This window comes from Tubulanus polymorphus, chromosome 9 (assembly GCF_964204645.1).
Source record: "Tubulanus polymorphus chromosome 9, tnTubPoly1.2, whole genome shotgun sequence".
Taxonomy (NCBI): Eukaryota; Metazoa; Nemertea; class Palaeonemertea; order Tubulaniformes; family Tubulanidae; genus Tubulanus; species Tubulanus polymorphus.
The window spans coordinates 12,128,918-12,144,045 of record NC_134033.1 but is presented as its reverse complement, the minus strand read 5'-3'; the positions used below and the strand labels follow the sequence as shown (position 1 = coordinate 12,144,045).

The following is a 15,128-nucleotide window of genomic DNA, read 5'->3' as shown; positions in this document are numbered from 1 at the left end:
ACGACTCAGTGTTACAAGCTCAACACATACGACGTAGTTGTGAAACTAACCACTAAGTACTATTAAATGTTTCTCAATCTGTCCTTAAAACAGGAAAAAGCTCGGAAACTTAGTTTCTGTGTTTCCCTGGATCGTTATGTGTTGGTCTTTAGGATCATCTCCAAATTCGACGGGGAGAATTGTGATACAGAAAAGCGGCTCAGGATCAAATCTGTGCGCGCACCAGTCACCGCCGGAGCAAAAACAGTCAGTTTTGCAAGTGAAAAGTAGAAGTTTACATAGAATTCATTGTTGTGGAAACAGATTTTTAGATATTTAAAAAGGAATTCCCAAGCATGGAACGAGTGCCTTCTGTAGCACTCGGCCCGGTATGGATTTCTCGGAGCCAACCGCCATTTGAATTTACGCCGGCGCGCCTCCTACACTGGCACGCGAGGGCGGCCATTATTGCTCTGATCGAGTCGGTCGGCGAAATGAAATTGAAGCGCTTTCTTTTACGCTACTATCCCCCAGGTATGTGCGCGTGAATATTTTACGATGGTACATGAGAGATTCGGTCATGTTTCATGTGATGAAAAATTATGATAATTTTTGCGATGGTTTCGATGAAAGAAACTGAAAATCGCCGCTAGTTAAAGGTGTTTACACGCGTCGTCATGGCGACCAGGACATGTCAGTACTCGCTTGACCATTCTTCGACTTCTTTTTTTGGCGATAGGGCTCTTGGGCTCTCCATGATTGGGTCAGAATCTGACCATTCCTTGCTCGATAAAAGAACAGCACTGCCTGGGCCTGGGCAGAATGTTATTGAGAAGTTTCGACCGTATTGATAATGTCGCCAATGTCAGGAGTTAAGTCGGAACTATAGACAGACAGTCCGGAATGGTCCACCATGGGTCGGGATTGAGTGCGGTCGCTGTAGTTCAGACCTACTGTCAAAATTGCTGACACTAGAAATTAAGTGAGACCAAACTAGGCCTAGCATGTTGGAAACTTTGTCGTGTAATTTGGGCTTTGATAGATGTGCTTACCCCTGTGCCAAAGGGGCATCTGATATTCAGGATCTAGTTTCATTGTTGCGGTGTAAAAGTTAAGATTAGTTCATTTTTGATCAGTCAAATCTTGATCCAGAACTGTGCAACCCGGGGACTGACCTGTGAATCATTATTAAATTTTTTCTGTCCAGAACTGTGCAACCGGGGACTGGATACCTGTGAATCATTTTTAAATTTTTTGTAGGAATTATTCTGGAATACGAAACAAAAGGATGCCTGAAAACGAAATCTATCGATTTACTCGATCTAAAACCGGAGTGAGTATAGCCTACAGTCATTCTGATTGAGTCTATTTCTAATGTCAATTTGAATTTGGAAAGGTGGTGCAGTGGCCGAGTGGTTTAAGCCACTGGTCTCGTCAATCCAGGGTTTATGGGTTCAAACCCTGTTGGAGACGGAGTTTCTTGGTCGAAGGTTTCTCCCCCAGTGGGAAAAAGAAATATCGAACCCACTGATAATGCCCTTGCGTGTTAAAAAAAAATATCAATTTGGTTTTTGGGCTTCCATTAGACACCCATTGTCGCTTCATTGATGGTCGATCTTGCTGAATGAAACCTGGGTACAATGTTAATGGGGATTTAGTTGTGCAATGTATGCAGTCAGTCTGAGTCTATTTCTAATTAAATAGGCGTATCATTATTTTGAATTCTGTCTGTCCGTGGAATCGAATAAAATCTGGTCCCCGAAATTGGTATGAATTTAACTAGTAAAATCTTGGGTGAATCTTGTCAGGGGGTTTGTCTACCACCATGTGAACGTTATTCAAGTATCAAACCTGGGGCCGGTAAAGATGGGAGCGTAGTGTTCATTGTTTGTTTTGTTTTTTTTTTTCAATTTTTTTATCTTTCTTTCCAGGACTGACGTAGATGCCGTCGTTGATGAAATCACCAATAAAGAACCGCTCATAACACAATCAAAAGCCGAACAAGTTCGAAAACTAATCATACGTATCCTTTAGTACTAAACTTAACGTGTCCTTGGCATTCCAGGCCCGTAGCCAGCCATGTCTTCAACCCTTCATGGAGGTACAATTTTCATGAAAGTGCAACTTCCCATGAAAGTGGAACAACGTAAATGTTGGTCGTTGGGTGTTCAAAGTGCTCAGCAGAAGCAAAACTTTCGTCCCAAAAATGCAAGAAGTTGTGAAATTGCTTCTTATTTTCAAAAAAATTTTGAACGAAGAGAGGCAATTTCGTAATTTTGGCAGGCTGGATTCACCTATCCCCATCTCTTGCATGCTTACTGAAAAGCAAGTATTGATTTAATTTCATTTCCGGTGGAACTGTGAAACCACATTTGCTGGGTTAACATGGTCACAAAAGGTCAAAGCTGAATATGGTAGGCCTAGTACATGTAGTACATCTAGCAGGCTTTGTATTAGGCTTGTTATGTAGGGCCCAATGCACGATTCTCCTTTGAAATAATGTTACTCTACAGTCAACTATTGAAAATGGAATGATTTAATTCTGAAAAGACAAAAATTACCAATTGAAACTGTGAAAGTAGTCCCTGAGTTAACCCGGCATTTTTCAAATATGGTATTGGGGTAATATTTCGATTGAGAACTGTGTAGCCGAGTCCTCCACAGAATGTCGCCGTACCGGAATTTCTTTAACTGATAGAAACAGGTCTTCAAGAGAAGCTCGAACAAACCAGAGATCATCACCATTTCTATCTGTTCAAAGTGCTCCGAGCGCATATACTTCCGCTGACCAATGTGGCTTTTAACAAATCCGGATCCAGGTAAACGAATACAAAAAATCGTACAAACAATTATAAGGTTTAGGATCGAGCCCTTGAGGATTAATTATTTTCATTCATTGTGATTGAAAGAACTGCCAGAAATAGCAGCGCGGATAACCTAGTAATTACTAGCAAACTGGGGCGTCCTCACTTGGCACAAGTCGAATCCTTTTGATCGTTAGCAATCCCATTGAAATGTAGAAGATATTGAAACGAAAAAAGGCCAAGTAATTACTTGCAAACCTGACGAATCCTCACTCTTGCCCCAAAGAATCGAATACCAGATTTTTGGTCCCCATACGTGATAGGAATGTAAGTGAAATTGAAATGTGTGGAAGACTAAGTTACTTAACGGTTTAGTAGCAAACCTTGTGGATGCTCCATTAACCACCGAAGTGAATCCTTCATCATAGTAGGTTAGGATCACATTGTGATGTTAAGTCTTCATTTTTCAACAAAGAGGTAGATTATGCTCTGGATCGGATAATTTTATTGATCGTTTTCATTGTAGTTTTATCACGGGAAGTTACGATCGAACGTGTAAAATATGGGATACGGCGTCGGGCGAGGAGTTACACACGCTCGAGGGTCATCGAAATGTCGTTTACGCAATTGCATTTAACAATCCTTACGGGTACGTACAGAACGAGGACCAATTCACAAGTATCAATCCGCAGCCTGGAAGAGCACCCAGGCATTTACTACTGGTATCTTAATGTGAAGTCTTAAAGATTACTTAATCGAAGTGAGCTGATTTTCAAAATGCTGTTACTATTTTTAGGGTATGAAATTGTCAGCACAGAAAGGGTTGAAGTATTAAATGTCTGGGGGAGTAGAGGTCAAGGCAGCAAATTGATGCTTTTTACATGATATAGGACAGGCTAACTTTTTGTAATTGCGAAATGTGTATATACCCGAAATTTTTCCGCAAATTTAGTAAATTACTCAATACAAATGATAGAAATGTGTTCAGAAAACTTGCAGTTAATATTAAAATATTGTGCAGAAGTATGTAAACTTTTATTCCCATGTATATTACTCTTGTTTTTGTGCTCGAAAAATTATGGACAATTTTGAGCAATAAAGAATAAAGAAAACAGCCAAATAAAGTTGAATCAAATATTAGTTGTGAAGCCACTTCTTCCCATTCACTTCACAGCCGAGTAGTGACATGATTTTGTCGCTGTAAGTTTTTCGCGTTCTTCACGAAAAATTCCCGTTTTCTTCGTAGGGATAAAATAGCGACCGGATCGTTCGATAAGACTTGTAAACTGTGGAGCGCTGAAACGGGTAAACTTTACCATACGTTCAGGGGACATACGGCTGAAATAGTAAGTTTAGTTTACGACAAACAGTTTAAGTTCATAATTCTAGACGCGTTGTTAGTTTGACTTAGTTCTCCTGGCCCACAAGTGACTTCCCGGGGATTAATGTCGATATGACTGGCCTCGGTTAAAACATTTATGAATGCACCACAAATTTTAACGGCTTTCAGCCTCAGCAGGGATTTGAACCTGATGACATCGATTCTGCAATTGCATGAACCCTTGCCTGTTTGCTCCAAGCGCGTGGCTATTTTCATACCTTAGCCGCACAAAATATGCGGTGCCAGATTGCCCGTGGTTTTTTTTTTTTTTTTTTTGTTGACGCAAATTCATGGATAGCCATGAATAGAATTACCTGAATCTGATTGGCTAATCAGGAAGGGGCTCGTGCTGTGGTCGCGAAGCCTTCGAGTTCCAATCCATGTACGGTGTATAAATGATTAGGATATGTATATCAGATTTACGCCGCGATGGAATGTATAATATACACTGCACTGCAGGGTTAAATGCGGTGTGTTAATAGGTGCGCACCGTGGGGTAGACACGTTGATGCGGTGTAAGATGTTCGTATGATTCTAATTCACAGGTGTGTTTGAGTTTTAACCCGCAGAGCACGATGGTAGCGACTGGGAGTATGGATACCACGGCGAAACTGTGGAACGTCCAAACTGGTCTTGAAGTTTGTACTTTGAGTGTAAGTTTCTTCAACGACAAATTTAGAAAAAAAATGATGTATATCAGTATTTTGTTCAATTGTTAGGTTACAGGTTCTCTATGACTCCTTGATTCCTTGATTCTCCCCAACTGAAAATGCTTGAAAATGCTCATAACTCCTTTGATTTGAGCAATATGCCTGAAACTCTTTCTATTTTGAGAAATATAGACGATTAGAAATGTTTGTCTAGTTTGTAGTTGTACAATAAACTACGCCTAAATCGCTACGGGTGGCTGGGATGTGTTTTTACTCAATTAGGCGGTTACCAAATTATAAACTGACATAAGGTTGTCTTAAGGATAAAAGTATGCTTAAACAAAACCACTGAACGAGAATAAACAGTACCGATTTAGGAGTCTATTGGGATATGAATGTAACGCAGACCATTAAAATTATAAATTTTCTCTTATAAATTTTCTCTTATAAGTGAAGTCTCCTTATATCCAGGAATGACTGATCTGTAGGGATTCTGTATATTCAGGAATGACTGATCTGTAGGGATTCTGTATATCCAGGAATGACTGATCTGTAGGGACACTGTATATCCAGGAATGACTGATCTGTAGGGACTCTGTATATCCAGGAATGACTAATCTGTAGGAACCCTGTATATCCAGGAATGACTGATCTGTAGGAATCCTGTATATTCAGGAATGACTGATCTGTAGGGACTCTGTATATCCAGGAATGACTGATCTGTAGGGAACCTGGGTTAGTCGAGCAAATATCTCTGCCTGGTGCTCACTCTTATTCATGCGTTATTTCAGGGTCATTCAGCGGAAATCATATCTCTAGCGTTCAACACCACGGGAAATCAAATGATTACAGGATCGTTCGACAATACGGTCTGTTTGTGGGACGTCGCGACACAGACGTAAGTTCAGCTCAGTAAACCGGCAATGAAATTCTCTCCCTGAAATGTTGTTGAAAATACGCTCATTTTCAGAAATGCAGAAAACCCCCGATAAACTGCCACCCCTGCCTAATGCCAGACCTTTTCTGGGAACAAATCATTGGTATTTTATCTTGAAATTTGATACAAATTAACCGGTGATAAACCGCCATTCTCCTTTTTACCGCCTAACATCGTGTGAATTATCTTATCGCGATCGGTATTTTTTGTTTCAGTATCGTTCATACCCTGATCGGACATAAAGCCGAAATCAGTAGCGCGCAGTTCAACTGGGATAGTTCGCTGATCGCCACCGGTTCGATGGATAAAACTTGTCGACTCTGGGATCCGAAGGACGGTAAGTGTCGTAACGTCGTGTGTTATCGTGTTATCCCGGCTTACAGTTGGTTGAACGGGGCCGAGTTTCACAAAAATGCATTTAGGCCAAAATCGATTTAAGATAAACTGGATTAATGAAGAAATTAAACGGATTTGAGAGTAAAACATTTTTCGTGAAACTGGGCCCAGGAGGAGGAGTGGATCTAGAAAAATTGGAAGCTTTGGTCCAGAAGAAAAGAAAAGGTATTTCTCAGTATAGCAGCCACGCCAGAGTAAAATCCATTCTAAAAGATGCAATTTTCGAGTGGATGAGTGTCAGATTTGTAGGTTTCTACAATATCTGTCTTGACGAAAGGGGCAACCCGGATTGGGAAGTGAGGGGTCCGGATCCCTGAGACCACCCCCTAAATCTGGAAGGGCTAATTAATGAGGAATTGTTTTCGCAGGTCGATGCGTCGGAACGCTTCATGGTCACGACGACGAAGTTCTCGACGTTACGTTCGACTATACGGGCAAATATTTACTGACGGCCTCGGCAGATTCGACGGCGCGGTGCTACGACGCAACTACGCATAAATGTATCTCCAAAATGGAAGGACACGAAGGAGAAATCTCGAAGGTACAGTTACGAAGCTTCTGATATAGCATTGGAACTATGAGATATCTCTTAGTGGATACTGGTATAGTACTGGAACTATGAGATATGTCATATTAGCTACTGGTATAGCACTGGAACTATTAGATATCTCACAGTGGCTTCTGTTATAGCACTGAAACTATGAGATATCTCACAGTGGCTTCTGTTATAGCACTGGAACTATTAGATATCTCACAGTGGCTTCTGTTATAGCACTGGAACTATTAGATATCTCACAGTGGCTTCTGTTATAGTACTGGAACTATTAGATATCTCACAGTGGCTTCTGTTATAGCACTGGAACTATTAGATATCTCACAGTGGCTTCTGTTATAGCACTGGAACTATTAGATATCTCACAGTGGCTTCTGTTATAGCACTGGAACTATGAGATATCTCACAGTGGCTTCTGTAATAGCACTGGAACTATTAGATATCTCACAGTGGCTTCTGTTATAGCACTGGAACTATGAGATATCTCACAGTGGCTTCTGTTATAGCACTGAAACTATGAGATATCTCAAAGTGGCTTCTGTAATAGCACTGGAACTATTAGATATCTCACAGTGGCTTCTGTTATAGCACTGGAACTATGAGATATCTCATAGTGGCTACTGATATAGCGTTGAAACTGACACATCAATAACAACATCTTGAAAATTAATGCGTAATCAATCACGTTTAATCTGTCTCATGTATTCTGAAGTTAAACCCTTCTTTTAATCGAGGATCATTTTATACTCGAAACAGATCGCCTTCAACCCTCAAGGAACGATGGTTTTAACAGCGAGCGCTGATAAGACGGCGAGGTTATGGAATTACGAGACCGGTGAATGTTTACACATACTACAGGGTCACACAGACGAGATATTCAGCTGCTCTTTCAATTATGAAGGCACCACAATCATAACGGGTAAATAGAAATGAACAAATAGAAAATACTGCTTGTTCGCGATGATATTTTTACATTTTCTGCATATATTTCGTTGTATTTTCTTATTCATAGGAAGTAAAGACAACACTTGTAGAATTTGGAGATAATGTCAATACATGTTAGATTTTAAATTCAACTGGGACTGGCTACAGTCTCCAACATCATCAACCAGGACTGTCTGCAGTCAACCAACATCATCAACCAGGAATGTCGCAGCCAACCAACATCATCAACCAGGACTGTCTACAGTCGTCCAGCGCATCATCAACCAGGACTGTCTGCAGTCAACCAGCATCATCAACCAGGACTGTCTGCAACCAACCAGCATCATCAACCAGCATCATCAACCAGGACTGTCTACAGTCAACCAGCATCATCAACCAGCATCATCAACCAGGAACCAGTTGTATAGTCAAGGATCAAAATTATGGAGGGATTAACTTGATTCTACTACATATAAATGATCTCACAAATTACGACCAGTCTAAAGCCGCGATCACACGAGCATTTTGGGCTCGGGCCAAATTTGGCCCGTGCCAAATTTGGCTGGGAACAACTGTTCACACGGGTGCCAAATGGGCCCCGAGCCTGTTTGGCCCGAAGAAAAACATCGGACCAGGCCCTAGCCAAATTTTAGCACCAGACAAATGATTGCGATTGAATTGCAACTGGCACCGGAAATGATCCACTTCGCTTTGTTTGAGCATTGTTTAGTATCGAGTGAATGGTTTGCGTGTGAACGCGCTCTCTAATTAGGCACTGGCCAAGATCCGTGTGATCGCGGCTTAAGTTCATTTTGGTTCTAAAGCCGATCGTTCAACTTCCTCGGCGTGACCACGGCCAGAACTCTACCAGCGTGAACTATCAAATTTTTTTCCATGCATTCAATCCATCCATCAATGTTGACTCATCCGTATTGAATTGAATTTCAGCTGCTATTTTGTTTGAATATTTTTGTTTGCTCTGCGTGCTTGTGGTATGTGTATACTGTGTGTGTGTGTGTGTGTGTGTGTGTATTTGTATATCATACGATAAATCTACAATCATTGACATCTCGATATCTAGAACTGATTCGATAGTTTATAGACAGCTGTTAAAATCTAGACAAACACTGCTTGAATTGAGAATGTCCTGAAAGTGCTGGAAAGGTGCTTATTTTTTTGACTCATCGCGGGACGTTTCTACTGACAAATTTTATTGCGGTCCAGGCTAAAAACAAATTGACACCGTGTTTCTCATTTCTACTGCGCTAAAACTTTAAAAACTCTACTGCGCTGACCCAGCCAGCGGCCTTTCTACCCTGTACATTGCTTCTTTTTTTTTTGTTAATGATGATCAAGCTCACCATAACAGGCCCAGCAGCTATAGAAATGAACTGATTATTGCAGTTCACAAAAGTAACCCGGCCGAAAAAGGGAAACAAGGTGTCATTTTATTTCAGCCTTATTGTGTCTTCATGCGCAAAGAATGCCGTAATACAAACCCTGGATCCATAGGACATGTGGTCAATAGTTGGCCTCCTTGTCTACATAGATACATGGGGAGGTGGTTTGAAAATCACTAAATTTTGGGTATATCCTCTTAAGAACTGGCCCTTATTAAAGGTGCGCAGGGCCTCTAGATTATTTCACTTATTTTATATTCCATCTCTAGTAATGTGTAACATCGATTAATTGAAATAATGATTTTCCATCCAATATACACGTAGTAGTGTAAGAAAGAAAGATTTATTTTATAATTTTTGTATCTATTTTTTCCTATGAACAGTTTTAAAGTTTCAGAGTATAAGTTCCATTAACGCTGTCCAATAATCAGCTCCGTCCAATTTATTATCAAAGAAATATAAAACAGATTTTTTTAATGATGTTTCTGATAATATATATACCAAATTGCCAGTGTTATAAACCAGTTCAGAAAAGAATGTAAGTGTCCATGTAAAAAGAATTCTTATATAGGAAGGAACCTGTTGTAGTAGACATCTCCTTAATTGTTCTAATTGTAAGCGGATGTACATAGAGATAAGATACCTAGTCCATGGTCAAACCAGTTACAGTGAACTTCTCTACGATCAAACCAGTTACAGTGAACTTCTCTACGGTCAAACCAGTTACAGTGAACTTCTCTACGGTCAAACGAATTAGATAACTAATAATTAATAGAATGAACTTACATTACAGTCAGTAATCTTTATACGTTTGGTCAAAGAGATTTCAGACCTAACCACTTAATTTACTTTAATTGCATGTGATATGATTTTTTTGTGTGAATGATATTGACAGCTACTAAAGCTATGTAACGGTATTCAAACTAAGGATTATTACCAATATGTTAGGGAAGTTTGGTGTTGTTGAATTTTAGATTTTTAATTGTCTGTAGTTTCCTGTCTAATCTATGCATTACATCAGACAGCACACAGTGTTCAAAAGCGTTTTTTGACGTAATATTTGCTTGAAAAACCGCTAACAGTCAATACGTAGCACCACGACATTCTATATTGTCCTATACTATGTTGAAATGTCAGCCATGAATGGAAACACCGTCCTACCTTAGTAATCATTCAATAATTACTCCAAGGTCATACGTTAATGTGTATGTATATGTTGGGATGGTGAATATTGAACAATATTGGGGTTTTCCCCAATTCGATCGCAATGCGTTTTCGTTGCGCATGTTGGCCTCATATGGGTTCAGTAAATCAAACATGTATTTCAAGTTGTCTTGTGTTTTGGTCAGTTTTCGATTAATTGTATTTTTAAAAAGAATTCGTGTTTTTGCGTCCGATGCACGTATTGATTGTGTACTTGAGGTTCCGCTCCTGAATTTGAATAAAATCTCGTCATTTTCTTAAGAAAACATAGTTTTCTCTTTACTGGTTTGTAGCGACGAGTCTACTCAGTGCTACTCAGCGTTACTTTTTGGAAGAAAATTGTTTAAGCCACTTTTTACAGAAATTGCTCCTTTTTGAGGACTTGCAAGTTGTCAGTAAAAAATTCTTCACAGCATTCGTGGATTTCACCCAGCCATGACAGTGGTTGTTGCCCCACAGAGATCTACGTTGCTCTACGATACCAACTGTGGTACATCAGACACTACGGTTCATGGTGAATCGTGGATAGGCCTCACTTAACTAAGCGTTGATTAAGATGCCAAGGTTCTGGGAAACTGATAACATTCGCTGAGCAGAGTTCTATAATTTAAAAGTGGCTCGGAAATCGATTTAAAAGCTAGATAGATGCAGCTGAAATTAAGTTTTGATAAGGTTTCTTGAACACCAACGAGCTTTGTCCATGCCCCTCAATCCATGAGTTGAAAACAATAGGTTTGACGTAAAGTGCCATTGTTTGCCGTCATCTGACGTCGAAAATGTTTCCATTCTAATGTCCAGACAAAACAAGGGTATTTTTGCGTGGCCTTAAATAAATGACCGAATTAACAAAGGATTCGTTTACAATCAAGAAAATATATTTGATCATCGTTTATAGCACACTGGACGGATCCAGCATTTATTTATATCCACAGGTATTACACGTCATACTGGATATCTAGTGCCAAACGCTTATCGAAAGTAAAGTCACAAGCTAGTCCTGCCATTAACGGCCAATATGACGTAATACGTGAATAATCCGAGTAATGTCCGTGCATTCTATATATTCTATTCCTGATATAAAAACGAACAAGCTGTGTTAAAGATATTAAAGGTCATGTGGACGTGTGATAACACAAGTGCTTACAAACAGCTTTTTCTTCAAATCTGGTAAGTTCAAAATTGCAATGAGTACATAAATGAATAGAAAATATAAAGCAACAGTAACAAATATCTTTTACGTATGATGTCATGGTTTGCAACGGTTGTCATATTTGAGATTATTTACATTATACGTGTGTCATGATAATCCTATTAGGACGGAAACCCGTCTAAAACGAACCCCTGAAGCGGACCCTCGTCATGAACAGCTCTGTGGGGACGGTTTTACAGCGAGTTCACTGGAATGGACACTCGTCAAAACACGCACCTTTCTTGATAATAAACGAAAAGTAACTAGAGCGGACGGAACCTACAGGGATGAACCTCGATTCTAACGAACCCACTTAGCGTGTATATATAAATGAAATACTTTGAAATTATTTCATCTATTCCCGGGTTACCGGGGAACGAAAGTGACTAATGAGGGCCAAATGGCCACCAAACCTTTCAAATCATATTTCAACATATATCTCAACATATTTCCCTGACATTTCCCTGATAAGCTTTGTTAGAAAATTAATTGGCTTTTTAAAGGAATGAAAATTCCCTGATTTTTTGCCTGATTTGCAGATATGTGGCCACCCTACACACGGATATACACGAAATATTATCAGCTTTAATTTCGTAGTCACCGGTATAGCTTCCCACTTTTGAAGTGAACAAAAATGTCGTTCTGATGGAAAACTCGGTTCTGACTGACAAACACCAGGATAATGCATTCTTTCGGTGATTCTTTTGCCTCAAAGTTTCCTGGTGGGGGCCACAAAACCTACGGGGGAAAATCCAACCAACCACCTTTCCCAATCAATCTACGGGATTTTGATCCATTCCGGCATAAAGTATTGATCGTAACTAAACACACGTTCTACTTCAGTGTTGAACGCTCTGGCGCTGCCGAAATAAGTCGTTGTACCGTTCGCTAAAAACGCGCCCCAGAATCCAAACGATCCGATCGTTAAAATTGAGTGGTTTGATTTCGATAAAATTGCCAGATCGACCAGACGATCCGTGCCGGGACAAAACGCCGTGTTCGGCATCGAGCCGAAATTCTTGCGGCACCATTTCAAATCGTCACTGCAGATCACGTAAAACAAGTTATGGTATAAACTTTCCATAATTGCCATCGCTTTTTTGAAATAATCCATCGTCGGTTGCCTCATACCTAATTTTCTATAGTGGTTGTTCGTAATGTCCCCACGACGTACATGAACGCCCACATACGTCACTTTCGTATTGTTTTTAGTAGTCGCAAGTTTTTGTCTAAATTTCGTCGTTGCAATCGCCAGGAAGGATTCGGCGGCGTCTGCGACCGGTTTTCTGAACGTGAACTCTCGCCGCAGCTGATCGGACGCGTGCGGGTGGAAATAACGCCAATTCTGAAAAAATCCGCTCAGCACAAAATTCCCTTCGATCTTGACAGTTTTCATTAACTTCGGGTCGAAAAGGCAACAATTTTCGTTGTAGCGATTAGAATTTTTTGTAACTCGCACACCGAGCTCGCTATCCGGATATTTCGCAGCACTTATGTTGAATATTTTCCTCAAATCGTTTCCCTCGTTTAGGTAGATAGGCACGTGACCTCTAGCTAACGCGACCCCAACAAGAGCGGCGTACTGAAACATATTATTGCCCAATCGCGCCTGCGTAATAACCGTCATACTAGTAGCGACCCCTTTCGGCATAACCTTCGTCGTCGGAGTTAGTCGTGTAATAGTTTTCACCTCCTGCAGTTGGTGATTCCTGGTGGCTATCGAAGTCGTCTGAATCAATTGGTAGATGCCAGGAATCACGAACAACAATATCCCGAACAACACGAACGAAATCGTCCGAACAGAATACTTCATCAAATTCGTGTTGAAAACGTTATTCGAGCGATATCGAAAACAACCAGCTGAAATTCATGAAATAAAAAAAAATCGATTAGATTACAGTTCTGAGAAATAGTTATACAGTCAACCCCTGATACCGCCCACATCGGTGCAGAACGATTTTGGCGGTATAGAGAGTATGGTGGTATATCGGGGGTGTTTAAACTATGTATTTGTATAGAGATGTGATTTGAGAAAACCTGGCGGTAGGCGGGGGTGGCGGTATATGGGAGGGCGGTTTATCGGGGGTTGACTGTAGATGCCATCAAATCAAAATGAACGATATCTCATTGAATTCTTGTTTGAAATGTTTACTTAAACGGTTGTAAGTTCGATAAATAAATCTAAAACATTTAAAAACGATCGATTTTTTCTCGAGAATTTAGAAAAATGATACGTTGTGTCGGAATCTCTCTTAAAGACCATCGTCAAAGTGTGAATAAATTGATTAAATCACGCGACACATTGTACAGTGAGAAGAGAACAGGTTTGTGAATGACCAGTATACAGGGTGTGATGGTCTTTTAAAAGTCCCAGGTGTCAGCTGGTTCTAATTCTTCAGTAACGAATTTCATTTCAAATCTTTTAAATTTGTACAGTGGGTTTTGAACTTATTATCTATATTCTCCACAGCCCACTGAATGAAATTCATGTAAAAAAACTGAATAATCGTTCTTATTATGGAACCAAGTAATATCCATCATTGATACGTATTACCAAATTATTAGAAAACGTTTTCTGATGATCGATAGTTGCAATGAGCTTTCAATTGTCACTATGTTACCTATCCACTGGTGAACTCCTAACTAACTACAGCCCCTGGTGTATGCCATAGCAACGATTGAGTTCTAATTGTCACTATTTCACATATCCACTGGTTAACTTTAAACATATATTGAGCAACCATGACCCAAGTAATGTATATATATGCATGCATAAGTGGTGGCTTAAGTGACAACGATTCGAATATGCCTACCGTAACACAACAGCCTCGACATTGTGGGCATCCGAGACACTTAGCGGATCAAATATTAGTTATCCTCTTCGTCTTTGAAATTTCATACCAACTAAACGCATATTTGATGAATCGCGATCGCGTCCATTGAGTGTTAACCTGGACAGTTGCGGCTATCCGTGTATACGTGCTTGGATCATAACAAGTCCCATCAACCATAGTAACTGCATCCTCATCATTCGACGCGTCACGTAATGAAAAATTGAATACGGAAATATCGATCGGAATCGTAACTGTCCAATCAGAAGGAGAGCTTAGCGGTATATAAATAACCTTTGTATATTCGATATCACAGGCGAATAAATATTCGATTTAAACGCTCGCACAATTCATTCCATCCTGATTATTGTGTTGAACATGATGACAATTCCATCGGATAATGACAGCGTGTGCGCGCGCAGCATGTGTGCCGTCTTCGTTTAATTGATCAATCGAAGGCCTTGTTCAAGTTCAAGTCAAGTTCAAGTAACACGTATCATCTATCTGCTACCGGGAGGAGAACAGGGCTGAACAACCCGATGAACCGGTCTCCGGCGCTCAAAATAGAAATATTGCGGCGATGGAATAGACGACAAAAGGCCTGACGGCACGAGCGTCGGTGATGAAGACAAGCCAAACAAAAAGGAACACGTTTATGATGCAGACTATACTCTCAATCTGGATGTGTTGGCATGACAACAGCTCAATACACACGGACACACTTGTGACCCAGAACCAGTTGCACGGCTGTGACTTAGCACAAGAGTGGTCTCATCTGGAGACGAGTCTACAGTTGTTTGAGGTTGACTCTATGGAAATAAGATGGTAGTAGATCGGTTTTCTTAAAGCTAATACACGTCAGACAGCAACTACCCCTTGAG

At 40.3% G+C, this 15,128-nt stretch overlaps 2 protein-coding genes across 3 annotated transcripts; one reads left to right on the top strand and one right to left on the bottom strand.

Annotated features, from left to right (window-relative positions):
• The first annotated feature begins 436 nt into the window (after positions 1-436).
• LOC141910947 (uncharacterized) lies at positions 437-10,472 on the top strand. 2 transcript variants are annotated; one of them, XR_012619950.1, is made up of 13 exons: positions 437-513; positions 1,240-1,312; positions 1,911-2,002; positions 2,684-2,798; positions 3,310-3,432; positions 4,030-4,129; positions 4,710-4,817; positions 5,606-5,712; positions 5,967-6,088; positions 6,516-6,688; positions 7,457-7,619; positions 7,713-7,824; positions 7,857-10,472. XR_012619950.1 is itself a non-coding variant. In XM_074801841.1 (12 exons), the coding sequence occupies exons 1-12, from the start codon at positions 474-476 to the stop codon at positions 7,745-7,747; spliced, it is 1,251 nt and encodes a 416-aa protein (XP_074657942.1). In that variant the 5' UTR covers positions 437-473; the 3' UTR covers positions 7,748-10,472. The 2 variants fall into 2 exon arrangements, 1 of the variants encoding a protein (XP_074657942.1); XM_074801841.1 differs by having other exon boundaries at positions 7,713-10,472.
• Positions 10,473-11,118: 646 nt separating this feature from the next.
• On the bottom strand, positions 11,119-14,440 carry LOC141911093 (galactoside alpha-(1,2)-fucosyltransferase 1-like). Its single transcript, XM_074802056.1, has 2 exons — positions 14,230-14,440; positions 11,119-13,276 (listed from the first exon to the last, which is right to left on the bottom strand). Exons 1-2 carry the CDS (start codon positions 14,258-14,260, stop codon positions 12,195-12,197), a joined length of 1,113 nt encoding a protein of 370 aa, XP_074658157.1. The 5' UTR covers positions 14,261-14,440; the 3' UTR covers positions 11,119-12,194.
• Between the last annotated feature and the right edge of the window lie 688 nt (positions 14,441-15,128).